At 41.8% G+C, this 18,094-nt stretch overlaps 1 protein-coding gene across 4 annotated transcripts in view; it reads right to left on the reverse strand.

The window, feature by feature from the left end:
* Positions 1 to 1,137: 1,137 nt before the first annotated feature.
* LOC135503867 (regulator of G-protein signaling 17-like) overlaps positions 1,138 to 18,094 on the reverse strand; it is a 110,732-nt gene continuing 93,775 nt past the window's right edge. For 2 of the 4 annotated variants that reach the window (XM_064922038.1, XM_064922037.1), the window contains exon 5: positions 16,749 to 16,977. In XM_064922038.1, the coding sequence (XP_064778110.1) occupies positions 16,789 to 16,977 (189 nt within the window). In that variant the 3' untranslated portion in view covers positions 16,749 to 16,788. Of the gene's footprint in view, positions 2,528 to 14,193; positions 14,298 to 16,748; positions 16,978 to 18,094 lie in introns of those variants that run through there. The other 2 variants (XR_010450012.1, XM_064922036.1) reach the window with 2 other exon arrangements.

The raw sequence follows: 18,094 nt of genomic DNA on the forward strand, positions 1-18,094 counted from the left end.
ACACAGAGTCCTCTGTCCTTTCTCTCTCTGGACACAGAATCCTCTGTCCTTTCTCTCTCTGGACACATAGTCCCTCGTCCTTTCTCTCTCTGGACACATAGTCCCTCGTCCTTTCTCTCTCTGGACACATAGTCCCTCGTCCTTTCTCTATCTGGACACATATTCCCCTCGTCCTTTCTCTCTCTGGACACATATTCCCCTCGTCCTTTCTCTCTCTGGACACATATTCCCTCGTCCTTTCTCTCTCTGGACACATAGTCCTCTGTCCTTTCTCTATCTGGAGAGAAATGGATTTCACATGACTGGGAATACAGATATTCATCTGTTGGTCACAGATTCCTATACGTTTGAAATGTATAGGAATGAAGGATGTAGGTAATGTTGTCAGTCTGGTGTTGAAGGATTGTTCTACTCAGTTATATCACCATCACCAGCTGGGTGTCCTGGAGTTTTAAATACTTGTTTTATTTCCTGGACACAACATTTATACATTTAACAGAAAACCAGTCTGCATCTGGTGTTGCCTCCATTTGTGTCATGCAGCGCGACACATCTCCTTCACATAGAGTTGATCAGGCTGTTGATTGTGGCCTGGGGAATGTTGTCCCACTGCTCTTCAATGACTGTGTGAAGTTTCTGGATATTGGCGGGAACTGGAACACGCTGTCGTACACTACTATCCAGAGCATCCCAAATATGCTCAATGGGTGAAATGTCTGGTGAGTATGCAGGCCATGGAAGAACTGGGACATGTTCAGCTTCCAGGAATTGTGTCCAGATCCTTGTGACATGGGGCTGTGTATTATCTTGCTGAAACATGAAGTGATGGAGGAAGATGAATGGCACAACAATGGGCCTCAGGATCTCTTTACGGTGTCTCTGTGCATTCAAATTGCCTTTTGATAAAATGCAGTTGTGTTCGTTGTCTGTAGCTTATGCCTGCCCCATACCATAACCCCACCGTCACCATTTATTTATTTATTTCACCTTTATTTAACCAGGTAGGCTAGTTGAGAACACCTTTATTTAACCAGGTAGGCTAGTTGATAACACCTTTATTTAACCAGGTAGGCTAGTTGAGAACACCTTTATTTAACCAGGTAGGCCAGTTGAGAACACCTTTATTTAACCAGGTAGGCCAGTTGAGAACACCTTTATTTAACCAGGTAGGCCAGTTGAGAACAAGTTCTCATTTGCAACTGCGACCTGGCCAAGATAAAGCAAAGCACTTTGACACATACAACAACACAGAGTTACACATGGAATGAACAAAACATACATTCAATAATACAGTAGAACAAAATAAAACAAAAAGTCTATATAGAGTGAGTGCAAATGAGGTAAGATAAGATAAAGCATAGCAGTGTGAACAGACAACAACACAAGAGTTACACGTGGAGTAAATGGAGCACTCTGTTCACAACGTTGACATCAGCAAACCGCTCACCCACATGACGCCACACATGCTGTCTGCCATCTGCCCGGTACAGTTGAAACCCGAGATTCGTCGGTGAAGAGCACACTTCTACTTCCACTTGCCAGTTTGCTATCGAAGGGGAGCATTTGCCCACTGAAGTCAGTTACGATGCCAATCTGCAGTCAGGTCAAGACCCTGGTGAGGATTATGAGCACACGGATGAGCTTCCCTGAGACAACTGTTTCTGACAGTTTGTGCAGAAATTCTTCAGATGTGCAAACCCACAGTTTCATCAGCTGTCCAGGTGGCTGGTCTCAGACAAACCCACAGTTTCATCAGCTGTCCAGGTGGCTGGTCTCAGACAAACCCACAGTTTCATCAGCTGTCCGGGTGGCTGGTCTCAGACAAACCCACAGTTTCATCAGCTGTCCGGGTGGCTGGTCTCAGGCGATCCCGCAGGTGAAGAGGCCGGATGTGGAGGTCCTGGGTTGGCCGTGGTTACGTGGTCTGCGGTTGCGAGGCCAGTTGGATGTACTGCCATATTCTCAAAAGCGACGTTGGTAGACTTATGGTAACAGCTCTGGTGGACATTCCTCCAGTCACCATGCCAATTGCACGTTCCCTCAAAACCTGAGACATCTGTGGCATTGTGTTGTGTAACAAAATGGCCTTTTATTATCCCCAGCACAAGGTGCACATGTGTAATGATCATGCTGTTTAATCAGCTTCTTGATATGCCGGACCTGTCAGGTGGATTATCTTGGGAAAGGAGAAATGCTCACTAACAAGGATGTAAAAACATTTGTGCACAAAATTTGAGAGAAATCATTTTAAAAATTGTGCGCATGGAACATTTCTGGGATGTTTTATTCCAGCTCATTAAACATACATGTTGCGTTTATATTTTTTGTTCAATCTAGATATGTGAGGGTTGACTCCTGTCCAGCCTGTCCTCCTTCCTGTCCAGCCTGTCTTCCTTCCTGTCCAGCCTGTCCTCTTTCCTGTCCAGCCTGTCTTCCTTCCTGTCCAGCCTGTCCTCCTTCCTGTCCCTCTAGCATCCAACAGATGGCCCTCTGACAACAGAAGCTGCGGAGAGGAACTCTGTTATCTCTGCCAAAAACATCAAATGGAATATTAGATAAAAGTCTAGGACCTACTTTCAACTGTGACATTTGGTTAATTTACATTCAGTAAAACAGTTGTATGTTGCAAAGCTGCTAAAGTTAAAGGTGTCGTGTCATTTAATTGTATTTATCTAGGATAGTCCATTCAGTAAAAATTGCCACTTTTTTCCAAGGAGTCCTAGGTTCCAGGGTAACAGCATTATCACATCTACTGCTCTCTGTTATCACATCTACTGCTCTCTGTTATCACATCTACTGCTCTCTGTTATCACATCTACTGCTCTCTGTTATCACATCTACTGCTCTCTGTTATCACATCTACTGCTCTCTGTTATCACATCTACTGCTCTCTGTTATCACATCTACTGCTCTCTGTTATCACATCTACTGCTCTCTGTTATCATCATCTGTTATCACATCTACTGCTCTCTGTTATCACATCTACTGCTCTCTGTTATCACATCTACTGCTCTCTGTTATCACATCTCTGCTCTCTGTTATCACATTACTGCTCTCTGTTATCACATCTACTGCTCTCTGTTATCACATCTACTGCTCTCTGTTATCACATCTACTGATCTCTATCCTGCTCTCTGTTATCACATCTACTGCTCTCTGTTATCACATCTACTGCTCTCTGTTATCACATCTACTGCTCTCTGTAATCACATCTACTGCTCTCTGTTATCACATCTACTGCTCTCTGTTATCACATCTACTGCTCTCTGTTATCACATCTACTGCTCTCTGTTATCACATCTACTGCTCTCTGTTATCACATCTACTGCTCTCTGTTATCACATCTACTGCTCTCTGTTATCACATCTACTGCTCTCTGTTATCACATCTACTGCTCTCTGTTATCACATCTCTCTCTGTTATCACATCTACTGCTCTCTGTTATCACATCTACTGCCTGTTATCACATCTACTGCTCTCTGATGGCTCTCTGTTATCACATCTAGGCTCTCTGTTATCACATCTACTGCTCTCTGTTATCACATCTACTGCTCTCTGTTATCACATCTACTGCTCTCTGTTATCACATAGTACTGCTCTCTGTTATCACATCTACTGCTCTCTGTTATCACATCTACTGCTCTCTCTCATACTGCTCTCTGCATTCTCTCTGTTATCTGCTCTCTGTTATCACTTCTCTGTTATCACAGAGACAAAAATCATTCACATCTACTGCTCTCTGTCATCACATCTACTGCTCTCTGTTATCACATCTACTGCTCTCTGTTATCACATCTGCTGCTCTCTGTTATCCTGCTCTCTGTTATCACATCTACTGCTCTCTGTTATCACATATACTGCTCTCTGTTATCACATCTACTGCTCTCTGTTATCACATATACTGCTCTCTGTTATCCCATCTACTGCTCTCTGTTATCACATATACTGCTCTCTGTTATCACATCAGCTCTCTGTTATCCTGCTCTCTGCATTATCACATCAACTATTCATTCTATCCATGCATAGTACATACAACCCATATACTCTCATGCATTCTCCTAAACTTCTCAGAGGATTTCAATAGTCTTTTTGTTTTGTGGTTAAATTAAATTCTCTGACGTAGTAGCTTTACATTACAATGTTATTATATACATTACAATGTTATTATATACATTGCCTTGCACAAGTATTCATCCCCCTTTCCTATTTTGCTGCATTACAATGTGTAATTTAAATGTTTTTTTTGGGGGGATTTCATGTAATGGACATACACAAAATAGTTCAATTTGGTGAAGTGAAATGAAAAAAAGAACTTGTTTCAAAAAAAATGAATTTTTCTTTTCAACAGAAAAGTGGTGTGTACATATGTATTCACCTCCTTTGCTAAGAAGCTCCTAAATAAGATCTGGTGCAACCAATTACCTTCAGAAGTCACGCAATTAGTTAAAGAAAGTCCACCTGTGTGCAATCTAAGTGTCACATGATCTGTCACATGATCTCACATGAAGTTTACATACACTTAGGTTGGGAGTCATTGAAACTCGTTTTTCAACCACTCCACACATTTCTTGTTAATTAACAAACTATAGTTTTTGGCCAGTCGGTTAGGACATCTGCTTTGCTTTATCTTGGCCAGGTCGCAATTTATTAAGGGAAAAAGCTATCCGGACCCTATGTGAAAAAGCAATTACCCCCCCCCTTGTTAAATCACGACTTTACTGTGGTCAATCACATTTTTGGGAAAGCTGAGTTCAATTTCACTAGCCACACCCAGGCCTGATTACTGCCAGGCCTGATTACTGCCAGGCCTGATTACTGCCAGACCTGATTACTGCCAGGCCTGGTTACTGCCAGGCCTGGTTACTGCCAGGCCTGGTTACTGCCAGGCCTGATTACTGCCAGGCCTGATTACTGCCAGACCTGGTTACTGCCAGCCTGGTTACTGCCAGGCCTGATTACTGCCAGACCTGATTACTGCCAGACCTGATTACTGCCAGACCTGATTACTGCCAGGCCTGATTACTGCCATGCCTGGTTACTGCCAGACCTGATTACTGCCAGGCCTGGTGCCAGGCCTGCCAGGCCTGGTTACTGCCAGACCTGATTACTGCCAGGCCTGATTACTGCCAGGCCTGATTACTGCCAGGCCTGGTTACTGCCAGACCTGATTACTGCCATGCCTGGTTACTGCCAGACCTGATTACTGCCAGGCCTGGTTACTGCCAGACCTGATTACTGCCAGGCCTGATTACTGCCAGGTCTGATTACTGCCAGGCCTGATTACTGCCAGGCCTGATTACTGCCAGACCTGATTACTGCCAGGCCTGATTACTGCCAGACCTATTGAATCAAGAAATCACTTAAATAGAACCTGTCTGACAAAGTGAAGTCGGCCAAAAGATCTCAAAAAGCAAGACATCGTGCCGCGATCCAAAGAAATTCAGGAACAGATGAGAAACAGAGTAATTGACATCTATCAGTCTGGAAAGGGTTACAAAGCCATTTCTAAAGCTTTGGGACTCCAACCAACCACGGTAAGAGACATTATCCACAAATGGAGAACATTTGGAACAGTGGTGAACCTTCCCAGGGGAGGCCGGCCTACCAAAATTACCCCAAGAGCGCAGCGACAACTCATCCAAGAGGTCACAAAAGAACCCACAACAACATCCAAAGAACTGCAGGCCTCACTTGCCTCAGTTAAGGTCAGTGTTCATGACAAAGCCATAAGAAAGAGACTGGGCCACAATGGCAGAGTTCCAAGGAGAAAACCACTGCTGACCAAAAATAACATAAAGGCTTGTCTCACTTTTGGCAAAAAACATCTTGATGATCCCCAAGACTTGTGAAAATCTTGGGGCAAATATTCTGTGGACTGATGAGACAAAGTTGAACTTTTTGGAAGGTGTGCCATTACATCTGGCGTAAAAGTAACACAGCGTTTCAGAAATAGAACATCATACCAACAGTCCAATATGTTGGTGGTGGTGTGATGGTCTGGGGCTGCTTCAGGACCTGGACAACTTGCTGTGATTGATGGAACCATGAATTCTCCTCTCTACCAAAAAAACCTGAAGGAGAATGTCCGGCCATCAGTACGTGCCCTCAAGCTGAAGCGCACTTGGGTTCTGCAGCAGGACATTGATCCAAAACACAACAGCAAGTCCACCTCTGAATGGCTTAAAAAAAATAATGAAGGTTTTGGAGTGGCCTAGTCAAAGTCCGGACTTGAATCTGATTGAGATGCTGTGGCGTGACCTTAAAAAAGGCGGTTCATGCTCGAAAACCCTCCTATGTGGCTGAATTAAAACAATTCTGCAAAGAATAGTGGGCCAAAAGTCCTCCACAGCGAAAGACTCAAAGCCAGTTATCGCAAACGCTTGATTGCAGTTGTTGCTGCTGAGGGTGGCACAACCAGTTATTAGGTTTAGGGGGCAATTACTTTTTCACATAGGGCCATGAAGGTCCAGATATCGTTTTTCATCACTTAATCATCACTTAACTGCATTTTGTGTTTACTTGGGTTACCTTTGTGTAATATTTAAATTTGTTTGATGATCTGAAACATTTTGAGTGACAAATGTGGAAAAAAATAAGAAATCAGGAAGGGGGACAAATATTTTTCCATCAATTGTTTACAGACACATTATTTCACTTATAATTCACTGTAATCACAATTCCAGTGGGTCAGAAGTTTACATACACTAAGTTGACTGTGCCTTTTAAACAGCTAGGAAAATTCTAGAAAATGATGTCATGGTTTTAGAAGCTTCTGATAGGCTAATTGACATCATTTGAGTCAATTGGAGGTGAACCTGTGGATGTATTTCAAGGCCTACCTTCAAACTCTGTGCACCTTTGCTTGACTTTATGGGAAAATCAAAAGAAATCAGCAAAGACCTCAGAAATAAAATTGCAGACCTCCACAAGTCTCGTTCATCCTTGGGAGCAATTTCCAAACGTCTGAAGGTACCACGCTCATCTGTACAAACAATAGTACGCAAATATAAACACCATGGGACCACGCAGCCGTCATACCGCTCAGGAAGGAGACGAATCCTTTCTCCTAGAGATGAATGTACTTTGGTGCAAATCAATCCCAGAACAACAGTAAAGGACCTTGTGAAAATGCTGGAGGAAACAGGTACAAAAGTATCTATATCCACAGTAAAAAAACGAGTCCTATATCGATATAACCTGAAAGGCCGCTCAGCAAGGAAGAAGCCACTGCTCCAAAACCACCATAAAAAAAGCCAGACTACGGTTTGCAACTGCACATGTGAACAAAGATTGTACTTTTGGGAGAAATGTCCTCTGGTCTGATGAAACAAAAATAGAACTGTTTAGCCATAATGACCATTATTATGTTTGAAGGAAAAAGGTGGAGGCTTGCAAGCCGAAGAACACCATCCCAACCGTGAAGCAAGGGGGTGGCAGCATCATGTTGTGGAGGTGCTTTGCTGCAGGAGGGACTGGTGTACTTCACAAAATAGATGATATCATGAGGAAGGATAAGTATATGGATATATTGAAGAAACATCTCAAGACATCAGTCAGGAAGTTAAAGCTTGGTCGCAAATGGGTCTTCCAAATGAACAATGACCCCAAGCATGCTTCCAAAGTTGTGGCAAAATGGCTTAAGGACAACAAAGTCAAGGTATTGGAGGGGCCATCACAAAACCCTGACCTCAATTCTATAGATTTTTTGGAGGCAGAACTGAAAAAGCATGCACGAGCAAGGAGGCCTACAAACCTGACTCCGTTACACCAGCTCTGTCAGGATGAATGGGCCAAAAATTCACGCAACTTATTGTGGGAAGCTTGTGGAAGGCTTACCGAAATGCTTGACCCAAGTTAAACAATTTAAAGGCAATGCTACCACATACTAATTGAGTGTATGTGAACTTCTGACCCACTGGGAATGTGATGAAATAAATAAAAGCTGAAATAAATAATACACTATTTTTATCTTCAAATTGGTAGGCATGTTGTGTAAATCAAATGATACAAACATTCCCCAAAAACTATTTTAATTCCAGTTTGAAACAAGATAGGACAAATGCCAAAGTGGGGGGGTGAATACTTTCGCCTTTGTACATGTATGTAGTATGTGTATGTAGTGTGTGTATGTATGTAGTATGTGTATGTATGTAGTACATGTATGTAGTATGTGTATGTATATATGCAGTACATGTATGTAGTACATGTATGTGTATGTGTTATGTGTATGTATGTAGTATGTGTATGTATGTAGTATATGTAGTATGTGTATGTATGTAGTATGTATGTATGTAGTACATGTATGTATGTATGTGTATGTATGTAGTACATGTATGTATTATGTGTATGTATGTAGTATGTGTATGTATGTAGTACATGTATGTAGTATGTGTATGTATGTAGTACATGTATGTAGTATGTGTATGTATGTAGTACATGTATGTAGTATGTGTATGTATGTAGTACATGTATGTGTATGTGTATGTATGTAGTATGTATGTAGTATGTGTATGTATGTAGTATATGTATGTATGTATATGTATGTATGTATGTGTACATGTATGTATGTAGTATGTGTATGTATGTAGTACATGTATGTATTATGTGTATGTATGTAGGACATGTATGTGTATGTATGTAGTGCATGTACGTAGTATGTGTATGTATGTAGTACATGTATGTATGTAGTATGTGTATGTATGTAGTACATGTATGTATGTAGTGCATGTATGTAGTACATGTATGTATTATGTGTATGTATGTAGTACATGTATGTATGTAGTACATGTATGTAGTATGTGTATGTATGTAGTACATGTATGTATGTAGTATGTGCATGTATGTAGTACATGTATGTATAATGTGTATGTATGTAGTACATGTATGTGTATGTATGTAGTATGTGTATGTATGTAGTACATGTATGTAGTATGTGTATGTAGTACATGTATGTATGTAGTATGTGTATGTAGTATGTGTATGTATGTAGTACATGTATGTATGTAGTATGTGTATGTATGTAGTACATGTATGTATTATGTGTATGTATGTAGTATGTGTATGTATGTAGTACATGTATGTATTATGTGTATGTATGTAGTACATGTATGTAGTATGTGTATGTATGTAGTATGTGTATGTATGTAGTACATGTATGTATGTATGTGTACATGTATGTAGTAGGTGTATGTATGTAGTACATGTATGTATTATGTGTATGTATGTAGTACATGTATGTATTATATGTATGTATGTAGTATGTTTGTAGTATGTGTATGTATGTATGTATGTAGTACATGTATGTATTATGTGTACGTATGTAGTAAATGTATGTGTATGCATGTAGTACATGTATGTAGTATGTAGTATGTGTATGTATGTAGTATGTGTATGTATGTAGTATGTTTATGTATGTAGTACGTGTATGTATGTAGTACATGCATGTATTATATGTATGTATGTATGTAGTATGTGTATGTATGTAGTACATGTAAGTACTATTGGTGTACGTATGTAGTATGAATGTAGTAGGTGTATGTATTCAGTACATGTATGTATTATGTGTATGTATGTAGTACATGTATGTATTATGTGTACCTATGTAGTATGTATTATGTGTACCTATGTAGTATGTATGTATTATGTGTACGTATGTAGTACATGTATGTATTATGTGTACGTATGTAGTACATGTATGTATTATTTGTATGTATGTAGTACATGTATGTATTATGTGTATGTATGTAGTACATGCATGTAGTATGTGTATGTATTATGTGTATGTATGTAGTATGTGTATGTATGTAGTATGTGTATGTATGTAGTACACGTATGTATGTAGTATGTGAATGTATGTAGTACGTGTATGTATGTAGTACATGTATGTATGTAGTATGTGTATGTATGTATGTATGTATGTAGTACATGTATGTACTATTGGTGTACGTATGTAGTATGTATGTATGTAGTAGGTGTATGTATGCAGTACATGTATGTATTATGTGTACGTATGTAGTATGTATGTATTATGTGTACGTATGTAGTATGTATGTATTATGTGTATGTATGTAGTACATGTATGTATTATGTGTATGTATGTAGTACATGTATGTATTATGTGTATGTATGTAGTACGTGTATGTATGTATGTGTATGTATGTAGTATGTATGTAGTATGTGTATGTATGTAGTACATGTATGTACTCTGTGTACGTATGTAGTATGTATGTAGTAGGTGTATGTAGTACATGTATGTAGTATGTGTATGTATGTAGTACATGTATGTATTATGTGTATGTATGTGTATGTATGTGGTACATGTATGTATTATGTAGTACATGTATGTATTATGTGTACGTATGTAGTAAATGTATGTGTATGTATGTAGTACATGTATGTGTATGTATGTAGTATGTGTATGTATGTAGTACGTGTATGTACTATTGGTGTACGTATGTAGTAGGTGTATGTATGCAGTACATGTATGTATTATGTGTACGTATGTAGTATGTATGTATTATGTGTATGTATGTAGTTCATGTATGTATTATGTGTATGTATGTAGTAAATGTATGTGTATGTATGTAGTACATGTATGTAGTATGTGTATGTATGTAGTATGTGTATGTATGTAGTACATGTATGTACTATGTGTACGTATGTAGTATGTATGTAGTAGGTGTATGTATGTAGTACATGTATGTACCATGTGTACGTATGTAGTAGGTGTATGTATTTAGTACATGTATGTATTATGTGTATGTATTTAGTACATGTATGTATTATGTGCACGTATGTAGCACATTTATGTGGTACATGTATGTATTATGTGTATGTATGTAGTATGTGTATGTATGTAGTACATGCATGTATTTTGTGTATGTAGTATGTGTATGTATGTAGTACATGTATGTATTATGTGTATGTATGTTATATGTGTATGTATTATGTGTATGTATGTAGTGTGTAGTACATGTATGTAGTATGTGTATGTATGTAGTACATGTATGTACTATGTGTATGTATGTAGTATGTATGTAGTAGGTGTTTGTATGTAGTACATGTATGTATGCAGTACATGTATGTATTATGTGTATGTATGTAGTATGTGTATGTACAGGACAGAGGAGCCTCTTAAAGAAGAAGTTACAGGTCTGCGAGAGCCAGAAATCTTGCTTGTTTGTAGGTGACCAAATACTTATTTTCCACCATAATTTGCAAATAAATTCATTAAAAATCCTACAATGTGATTTTCTGGATTTTTTTCTCATTTTGTCTGTCATAGTTGAAGTGTACCTATGATGAAAATTACAGGCCTCTCTCATCTTTTTAAGTGGGAAAACTTGCACAATTGGTGGCTGACTAAATACTTTTTTGCCCCACTGTATGTAGTACATGTATGTGTACGTATGTAGTACATGTATGTAGTATGTGTATGTATGTAGTACATGTATGTGTATGTATGTAGTTCATGTATGTATTATGTGTATATAGTACATGTATGTATTATGTGTATGTATGTAGTATGTGTATATATGTAGTACATGTATGTGTACGTATGTAGTACATGTATGTAGTATGTGTATGTATGTATGTAGTACATGTATGTAGTACATGTATGTATTATGTTCAATATGGACTATTCCCTTTGTATTTACAAAATATAGTAAATTCTGTTAAGGAAAAATGCAATTTGTGGACAGACCCTATCTGAAAATAAACTATGTTCGGAAAAATAACCTAGAGCTGGTTTCCCAGACATGGATCAAGCCTAGTCCTGGACTAGAATGTACTTTCAATGGAGTCTACACTGAGTGTACAAAACATTAGTAACACCTGCTCCTTCCATGACAGAGACTGACCAGGTGAATCCAGGTGAAAGATATGATCCCTTATTGATGTCACCTGTTAAATCCACTTCAGTGTAGATGAAGGGGAAGAGACAGGTGGTTAAAGAAGGATTTTTAAAGCCTTGAGACAATTGAGACATGGATTGTGTGTGTGTGTGCCATTCATGGGGGTGAATGGGCAAGACAAGATATTGAAGTGCCTTTGAATGGGGTATAGTAGTAGGTTCCAGGCATTCCGGGTTGTGTGTGTCAAGAACTGCTGTTTTTTTTTTTTAAAGAGGACAAAGGAGGCTGATATGAATTGTGCAGAGCAACAGAAGGGCTACAGTTAGTCAACTGACAGTCCTGTACAAAATTGATGGCCAAAGACCTATGAAAGAAAGCACAACTCATCGTACCTTGACACGAATGACGACCTTAAGAGTTCCACTTCTTTCAGAAAAAAACAAGAAACTGCGGGCTAAGGGAAAAAAAACACTGGACACTAGAGGATTGTAAAACATTGCTTGGTCTGTTGAATCCCGGGTCCCTGCTGTTTCACACTGATGGGAGGACTAGGGTATGGAGAAAACTTCATCAGTACATCTAAGGTGCATGGCTACGGTGTATGTAAACTTCCAACTTCAACTGTCTATCATGCAGCGTGTCATCATTGCAGGCTGGTGTTGGTGATGGTGTGTTTCACATTGGGCCCGTAGTCCAGGACTAGGCTTAATCTGTCTAGGGAACTGGTCCTACAGTATGTACTGCTTAACAGCAGCAGAGACAGGAAGGAGACCAGACAGTGAGGGGACTTGACTTGGGACAAGAAGGGGACTAGACAGAGTGAGGGGACTTGACTTGAGACAAGAAGGGGACTAGACAGAGTGAGGGGACTTGACTTGGGACAAGAAGGGGACTAGACAGAGTGAGGGGACTTGACTTGAGACAGGAAGGGGACTAGACAGAGTGAGGGGACTTGACTTGGGATAGGAAGGGGACTAGACAGAGTGAGGGGACTTGACTTGAGACAGGAAGGGGACTAGACAGAGTGAGGGGACTTGACTTGAGACAGGAAGGGGACTAGACAGAGTGAGGGGACTTGACTTGGGACAAGAAGGGGACTAGACAGAGTGAGGGGACTTGACTTGGGACAGGAAGGGGACTAGACAGAGTGAGGGGGGACTTGAGACAGGAAGGGACTAGACAGAGTGAGGGACTTGACTTGGGACAGGAAGGGGACTAGACAGAGTGAGGGGACTTGACTTGGGACAAGAAGGGGACTAGACAGAGTGAGGGGACTTGACTTGGGACAGGAAGGGGACTAGACAGAGTGAGGGGACTTGACTTGAGACAGGAAGGGGACTAGACAGAGTGAGGGGACTTGACTTGAGACAGGAAGGGGACTAGACAGAGTGAGGGGACTTGACTTGAGACAGGAAGGGGACTCAACAGAGTGAGGGGACTTGACTTGGGATAGGAAGGGGACTAGACAGAGTGAGGGGACTTGACTTGGGACAGGAAGGGGACTAGACAGAGTGAGGGGACTTGACTTGGGACAAGAAGGGGACTAGACAGAGTGGGGACTTGACTTGGGACAGGAAGGGGACTAGACAGAGTGAGGGGACTTGACTTGGGACAAGAAGGGGACTAGACAGAGTAGGGGACTTGACTTGGGACAGGAAGGGGACTAGACAGAGTGAGGGGACTTGACTTGGGACAGGAAGGGGACTAGACAGAGTGAGGGGACTTGACTTGGGATAGGAAGGGGACTAGACAGAGTGAGGGGACTTGACTTGGGATAGGAAGGGGACTAGACAGAGTGAGGGGACTTGACTTGGGACAGGAAGGGGACTAGACAGAGTGAGGGGACTTGACTTGGGACAGGAAGGGGACTAGACAGAGTGAGGGGACTTGACTTGGGATAGGAAGGGGACTAGACAGAGTGAGGGGACTTGACTTGGGACAGGAAGGGGACTAGACAGAGTGAGGGGACTTGACTTGAGACAGGAAGGGGAAGACAGAAGGGGACTTGACTTGGGATAGGAAGGGGACTAGACAGAGTGAGGGGACTTGACTTGGGATAGGAAGGGGACTAGACAGAGTGAGGGGACTTGACTTGGGATAGGAAGGGGACTAGACAGAGTGAGGGGACTTGACTTGAGACAGGAAGGGGACTTGACAGAGTGAGGGGACTTGACTTGAGACAGGAAGGGGACTAGACAGAGTGAGGGGACTTGACTTGAGACAGGAAGGGGACTAGAAAGAGTGAGGGGACTTGACTTGAGACAGGAAGGGGACTTGACAGAGTGAGGGGACTTGACTTGGGACAGGAAAGGGGACCAGACAGAGTAAAGGGACTTACTTGACTTGAGACAGTGATGGGAGGAGTTCAGTTCACAGTATTTTACCCAGAAGCACCAGGGACAGAGTGGATGAAATGTTTGTTGGCCATCTTTCAGTCCAGAGCTGTTCTGAAGAAATGTTAACAGATGTTGGCTGTATGATGTATACTATATGAGAACTAGGACACATCTGCCCAACATACCTGGAGACGGACTTGAAACACACACACACACACACACACACACACACACACACACACACACACACAGACACAGACACAGACACAGACACAGACACAGACACAGACACACACACACACACACACACACACACACAGCAGGGAGACACCCTAACATAGAGGGAGTACCATTCACCACCTACAGGCGGTGCCAGAGTGGCAGGGCCTTTCAAACTGGAAAAACCAAAACTCGTCCCAAATGGAACCCTATTCCCTATGGAGTGCACTACTTTTGACAAAAAGCTATGGGCTTTGTTAGTGCACCATTGAGGGAATAGGGTACCACATAAAGAACTTTAATCACAGTTGATGATTTGATTGAGAGTTTGTGCTGATGGTCAAGGGTTTCTGTTTATATATGTACAATAAAATCATTATCACAGTTTAACAAAATATAAAATAAATAACATTAATAATACTAAGTTTAAAGCATTTTTAAGTGACAACAAGTCTAGAAAAGACCTAGGCATCATCTTCAGTCTTCTAACTACAGACAAGTGTTGTCTTCAAACTCCATTTCCCATGAAACAGTTGTTTAACTGTTAACAGACTTTTGTATGTTTAATGTATTTTATTGTGAGTCTTTTTTAAACTTTTTTTTGCATCTGGGATGGAAAATCTCTTAGCCCCCCTCCCCCCCCGTTCCCCACCCTGATCGATCGACCAACCACAGCTCATCCCGATGCCTCTGATAGCCAATCACAGCAGTGAGGTGAGGGAGACAGTGGACAGGTCAAAGGTGACAGTTCAAAGGTCAGAAGCGTAGTAGAGCAGCAGTGTCCAGGGGGTCCGGCAGAGGGGGTGGGGTCAGGGTCAGGACGTTGTGTCTTTAACGTTGTGTCTTTAACGTTGTGTCTTTAACGTTGTGTCTTTAACGTTGTGTGAACATTGTGTCTTTAACGTGGTGTCTTTAACGTTGTGTCTTTAACGTTGTGTCTTTAACGTGGTGTCTTTAACGTGGTGTGAACGTTGTGTCTTTAACGTGGTGTCTTTAACATTGTGTCTTTAACGTTGTGTGAACATTGTGTCTTTAACGTGGTGTGAACGTTGTGTCTTTAACATTGTGTCTTTAACGTTGTGTGAACATTGTGTCTTTAACGTGGTGTGAACATTGTGTCTTTAACGTGGTGTGAACGTTTTGTCTTTAACGTGGTGTGAACGTTTTGTCTTTAACGTGGTGTGAACGTTGTGTCTTTAACGTGGTGTGAACGTTGTGTCTTTAACGTGGTGTGAACGTTGTGTCTTTAACGTGGTGTGAACGTTGTGTCTTTAACGTGGTGTGAACGTTGTGTCTTTAACGTGGTGTGAACGTTTTGTCTTTAACGTGGTGTGAACGTTGTGTCTTTAACGTGGTGTGAACGTTGTGTGGACGTTAGAAAGTCACCAGTGTCTTTATTGCCGAGGATTCTTTTACCTTCTCAAATCGTGACGTTTTGTCAGGAGAAAGTATAACATGTCATTTGGAACAAAGCAGATTGCTGTGTGTAAATGTGAGTAACAGCTGTCACCACGAACAGTATGACCGATATCCAACATAAATAATGTCTCCGTCTTCCATGAACGCGTTTTGTTTTATTCTCTGTGTCTTCCAGTTACCTTGACTTGTCAAAATGGCACCCTATTCCCTATATAGTGCACTACTTTTGACCAAAGCCCTATGTGGGTAGTGAACAACATTAGGGAACAGGAAGTCCCTAAGTGACATGATGAAGTTCATTAAAAAATAATTAATAGAAAAAGTGAAAGGGTTGGGCAACAAAAAAACATCCTACAGAAAAATCACAAAACAAATATTATAAAAATCCCCCAAAGGATATTTTCTCCTTAAGTGGTTATGGAATGGAGAGAGACCGAGCAGAGGGGATGAGAGAGAGAGAGATGAATGTGAGGGAGAGGGAGAGAGGAGTCTGAGAGGGAGAGAGACAGAGAGAGAGGGATTAGAGAGGGAGAGGGAGAGGGAGAGGGAGAGGGAGAGAGGAGTCTGAGAGGGAGAGAGACAGAGCAGAGGGGAGAGAGAGAGAGATGAATGTGAGGAGGAGGGAGAGAGGAGAGAGAGAGAGAGAGAGAGAGAGAGAGATGAATGTGAGGGAGAGGGAGAGAGAGAGAGAGAGAGAGAGATGAATGTGAGGGAGAGGAGAGAGAGGAGAGATTAATGTGAGGGAGAGGGAGACAGAGAGAGAGAGAGAGAGAGAGAGAGAGATGAATGTGAGGGAGAGGAGAGAGAGAGAGAGAGAGAGAGAGATGAATGTGAGGGAGAGGGAGAGAGAGAGAGAGAGATGTGAGGGAGAGGGAGAGAGAGAGAGAGAGGGAGAATGAGAGGGAGAGGGAGAGGAGAGAGAGCGAGGAGTGCGTGTGAGTGAGTGAAATGTTGTGAACCTAGCACTCTGAGGAGGTGTGGGAGCCATGGTGAACCAGTGATCTGTATATAGACGAGTTGAGGAAGCGAGGATAGGAGTCTCTGTGCATTAAGGTATAGATCTGAAGCTGGGCGTCCTCAAAGGTGTGGGGCGTAGGCTCCTGTATCTTCCTGTTAATCACCTCTCTCACCCGGGAGTCCAGACTCACCTAGGGGATGGGGGGTTGGAGAAGGGGATGTAGCGAGAGAGAGAGAAAGAGAGAGAGAAAGAGAGAGAGACAGAGAGAGAGAGAGAGAGAGAGAGACAGAGATTAGCCTTGGACTCTCAAAAAACAATGTGAAAAAAAGAACATCACCACTCACAAATCACACTGAATTTGTAATCGATTTACAGCTCAGTGGGTTTCTATTTACAACTCAGTGGGTTTCTATAGGGGCATGTTGTGGTACGATTTACAACTCAGTGGGTTTCTATAGAGGCATGTTGTGGTAGGATTTAAAACTCAGTGGGTTTCTATAGGGGCATGTTGTGGTAGTACAGTATATTCACTACATGGACAAAAGTATGTGGACACCTGCTTGTCCAACATCTCATTCCAAAATCGGCATTAACATGGAGTTGGTCCCCCCTCCCTTAGCTGCCATAACAGCCTCCACTCTTCTGGGAAGGCTTTCCACTAGATGTTGGAACATTGCTGCTATAACAACATCCGCTCTTCTGTGAAGGCTTTCCACTAGATGTTGGAACATTGCTGCTATAACAACATCCACTCTTCTGTGAAGGCTTTCCACTAGATGTTGGAACATTGCTGCTATAACAACATCCACTCTTCTGTGAAGGCTTTCCACTAGATGTTGGAACATTGCTGCTATAACAGCCCTCCACTCTTCTGTGAAGGCTTTCCACTAGATGTTGGAACATTGCTGCTATAACAGCGCTCCACTCTTCTGGGAAGGCTTTCCACCAGATGTTGAAACATTGCTGCAGAGAACTTGCTTCCATTCAGCCATAAGAGCATTAGTGAGGTTCGGTGCTGATGTTGGGCGATTAGTGCTGGCTCGCAGTCAGCGTTCCAATTTATCCCAAAGGTGTTCAATATGGTTGAGGTCAGAGCTCTGTGCAGGCCAGTCAAGTTCGTCCACACAGTTCTCGACAAACCATTTCTGCATGGACCTCGCTTCGTGTCATGCTGAAACAGGAAAGGATTTTCCCCAAACTGTTGCCACAAAGATGGAAGCACAGAATCGTCTAGAATGTCATTGTATGCTGTAGCATTAAGATATCTCTCTGACTAGGAGACTGGCTGAGTGGTGGTGGTATCTCTC

The sequence above is a fragment of the Oncorhynchus masou genome, chromosome 18 (assembly GCF_036934945.1).
Source record: "Oncorhynchus masou masou isolate Uvic2021 chromosome 18, UVic_Omas_1.1, whole genome shotgun sequence".
In the NCBI taxonomy this organism is placed as follows: domain Eukaryota; kingdom Metazoa; phylum Chordata; class Actinopteri; order Salmoniformes; family Salmonidae; genus Oncorhynchus; species Oncorhynchus masou.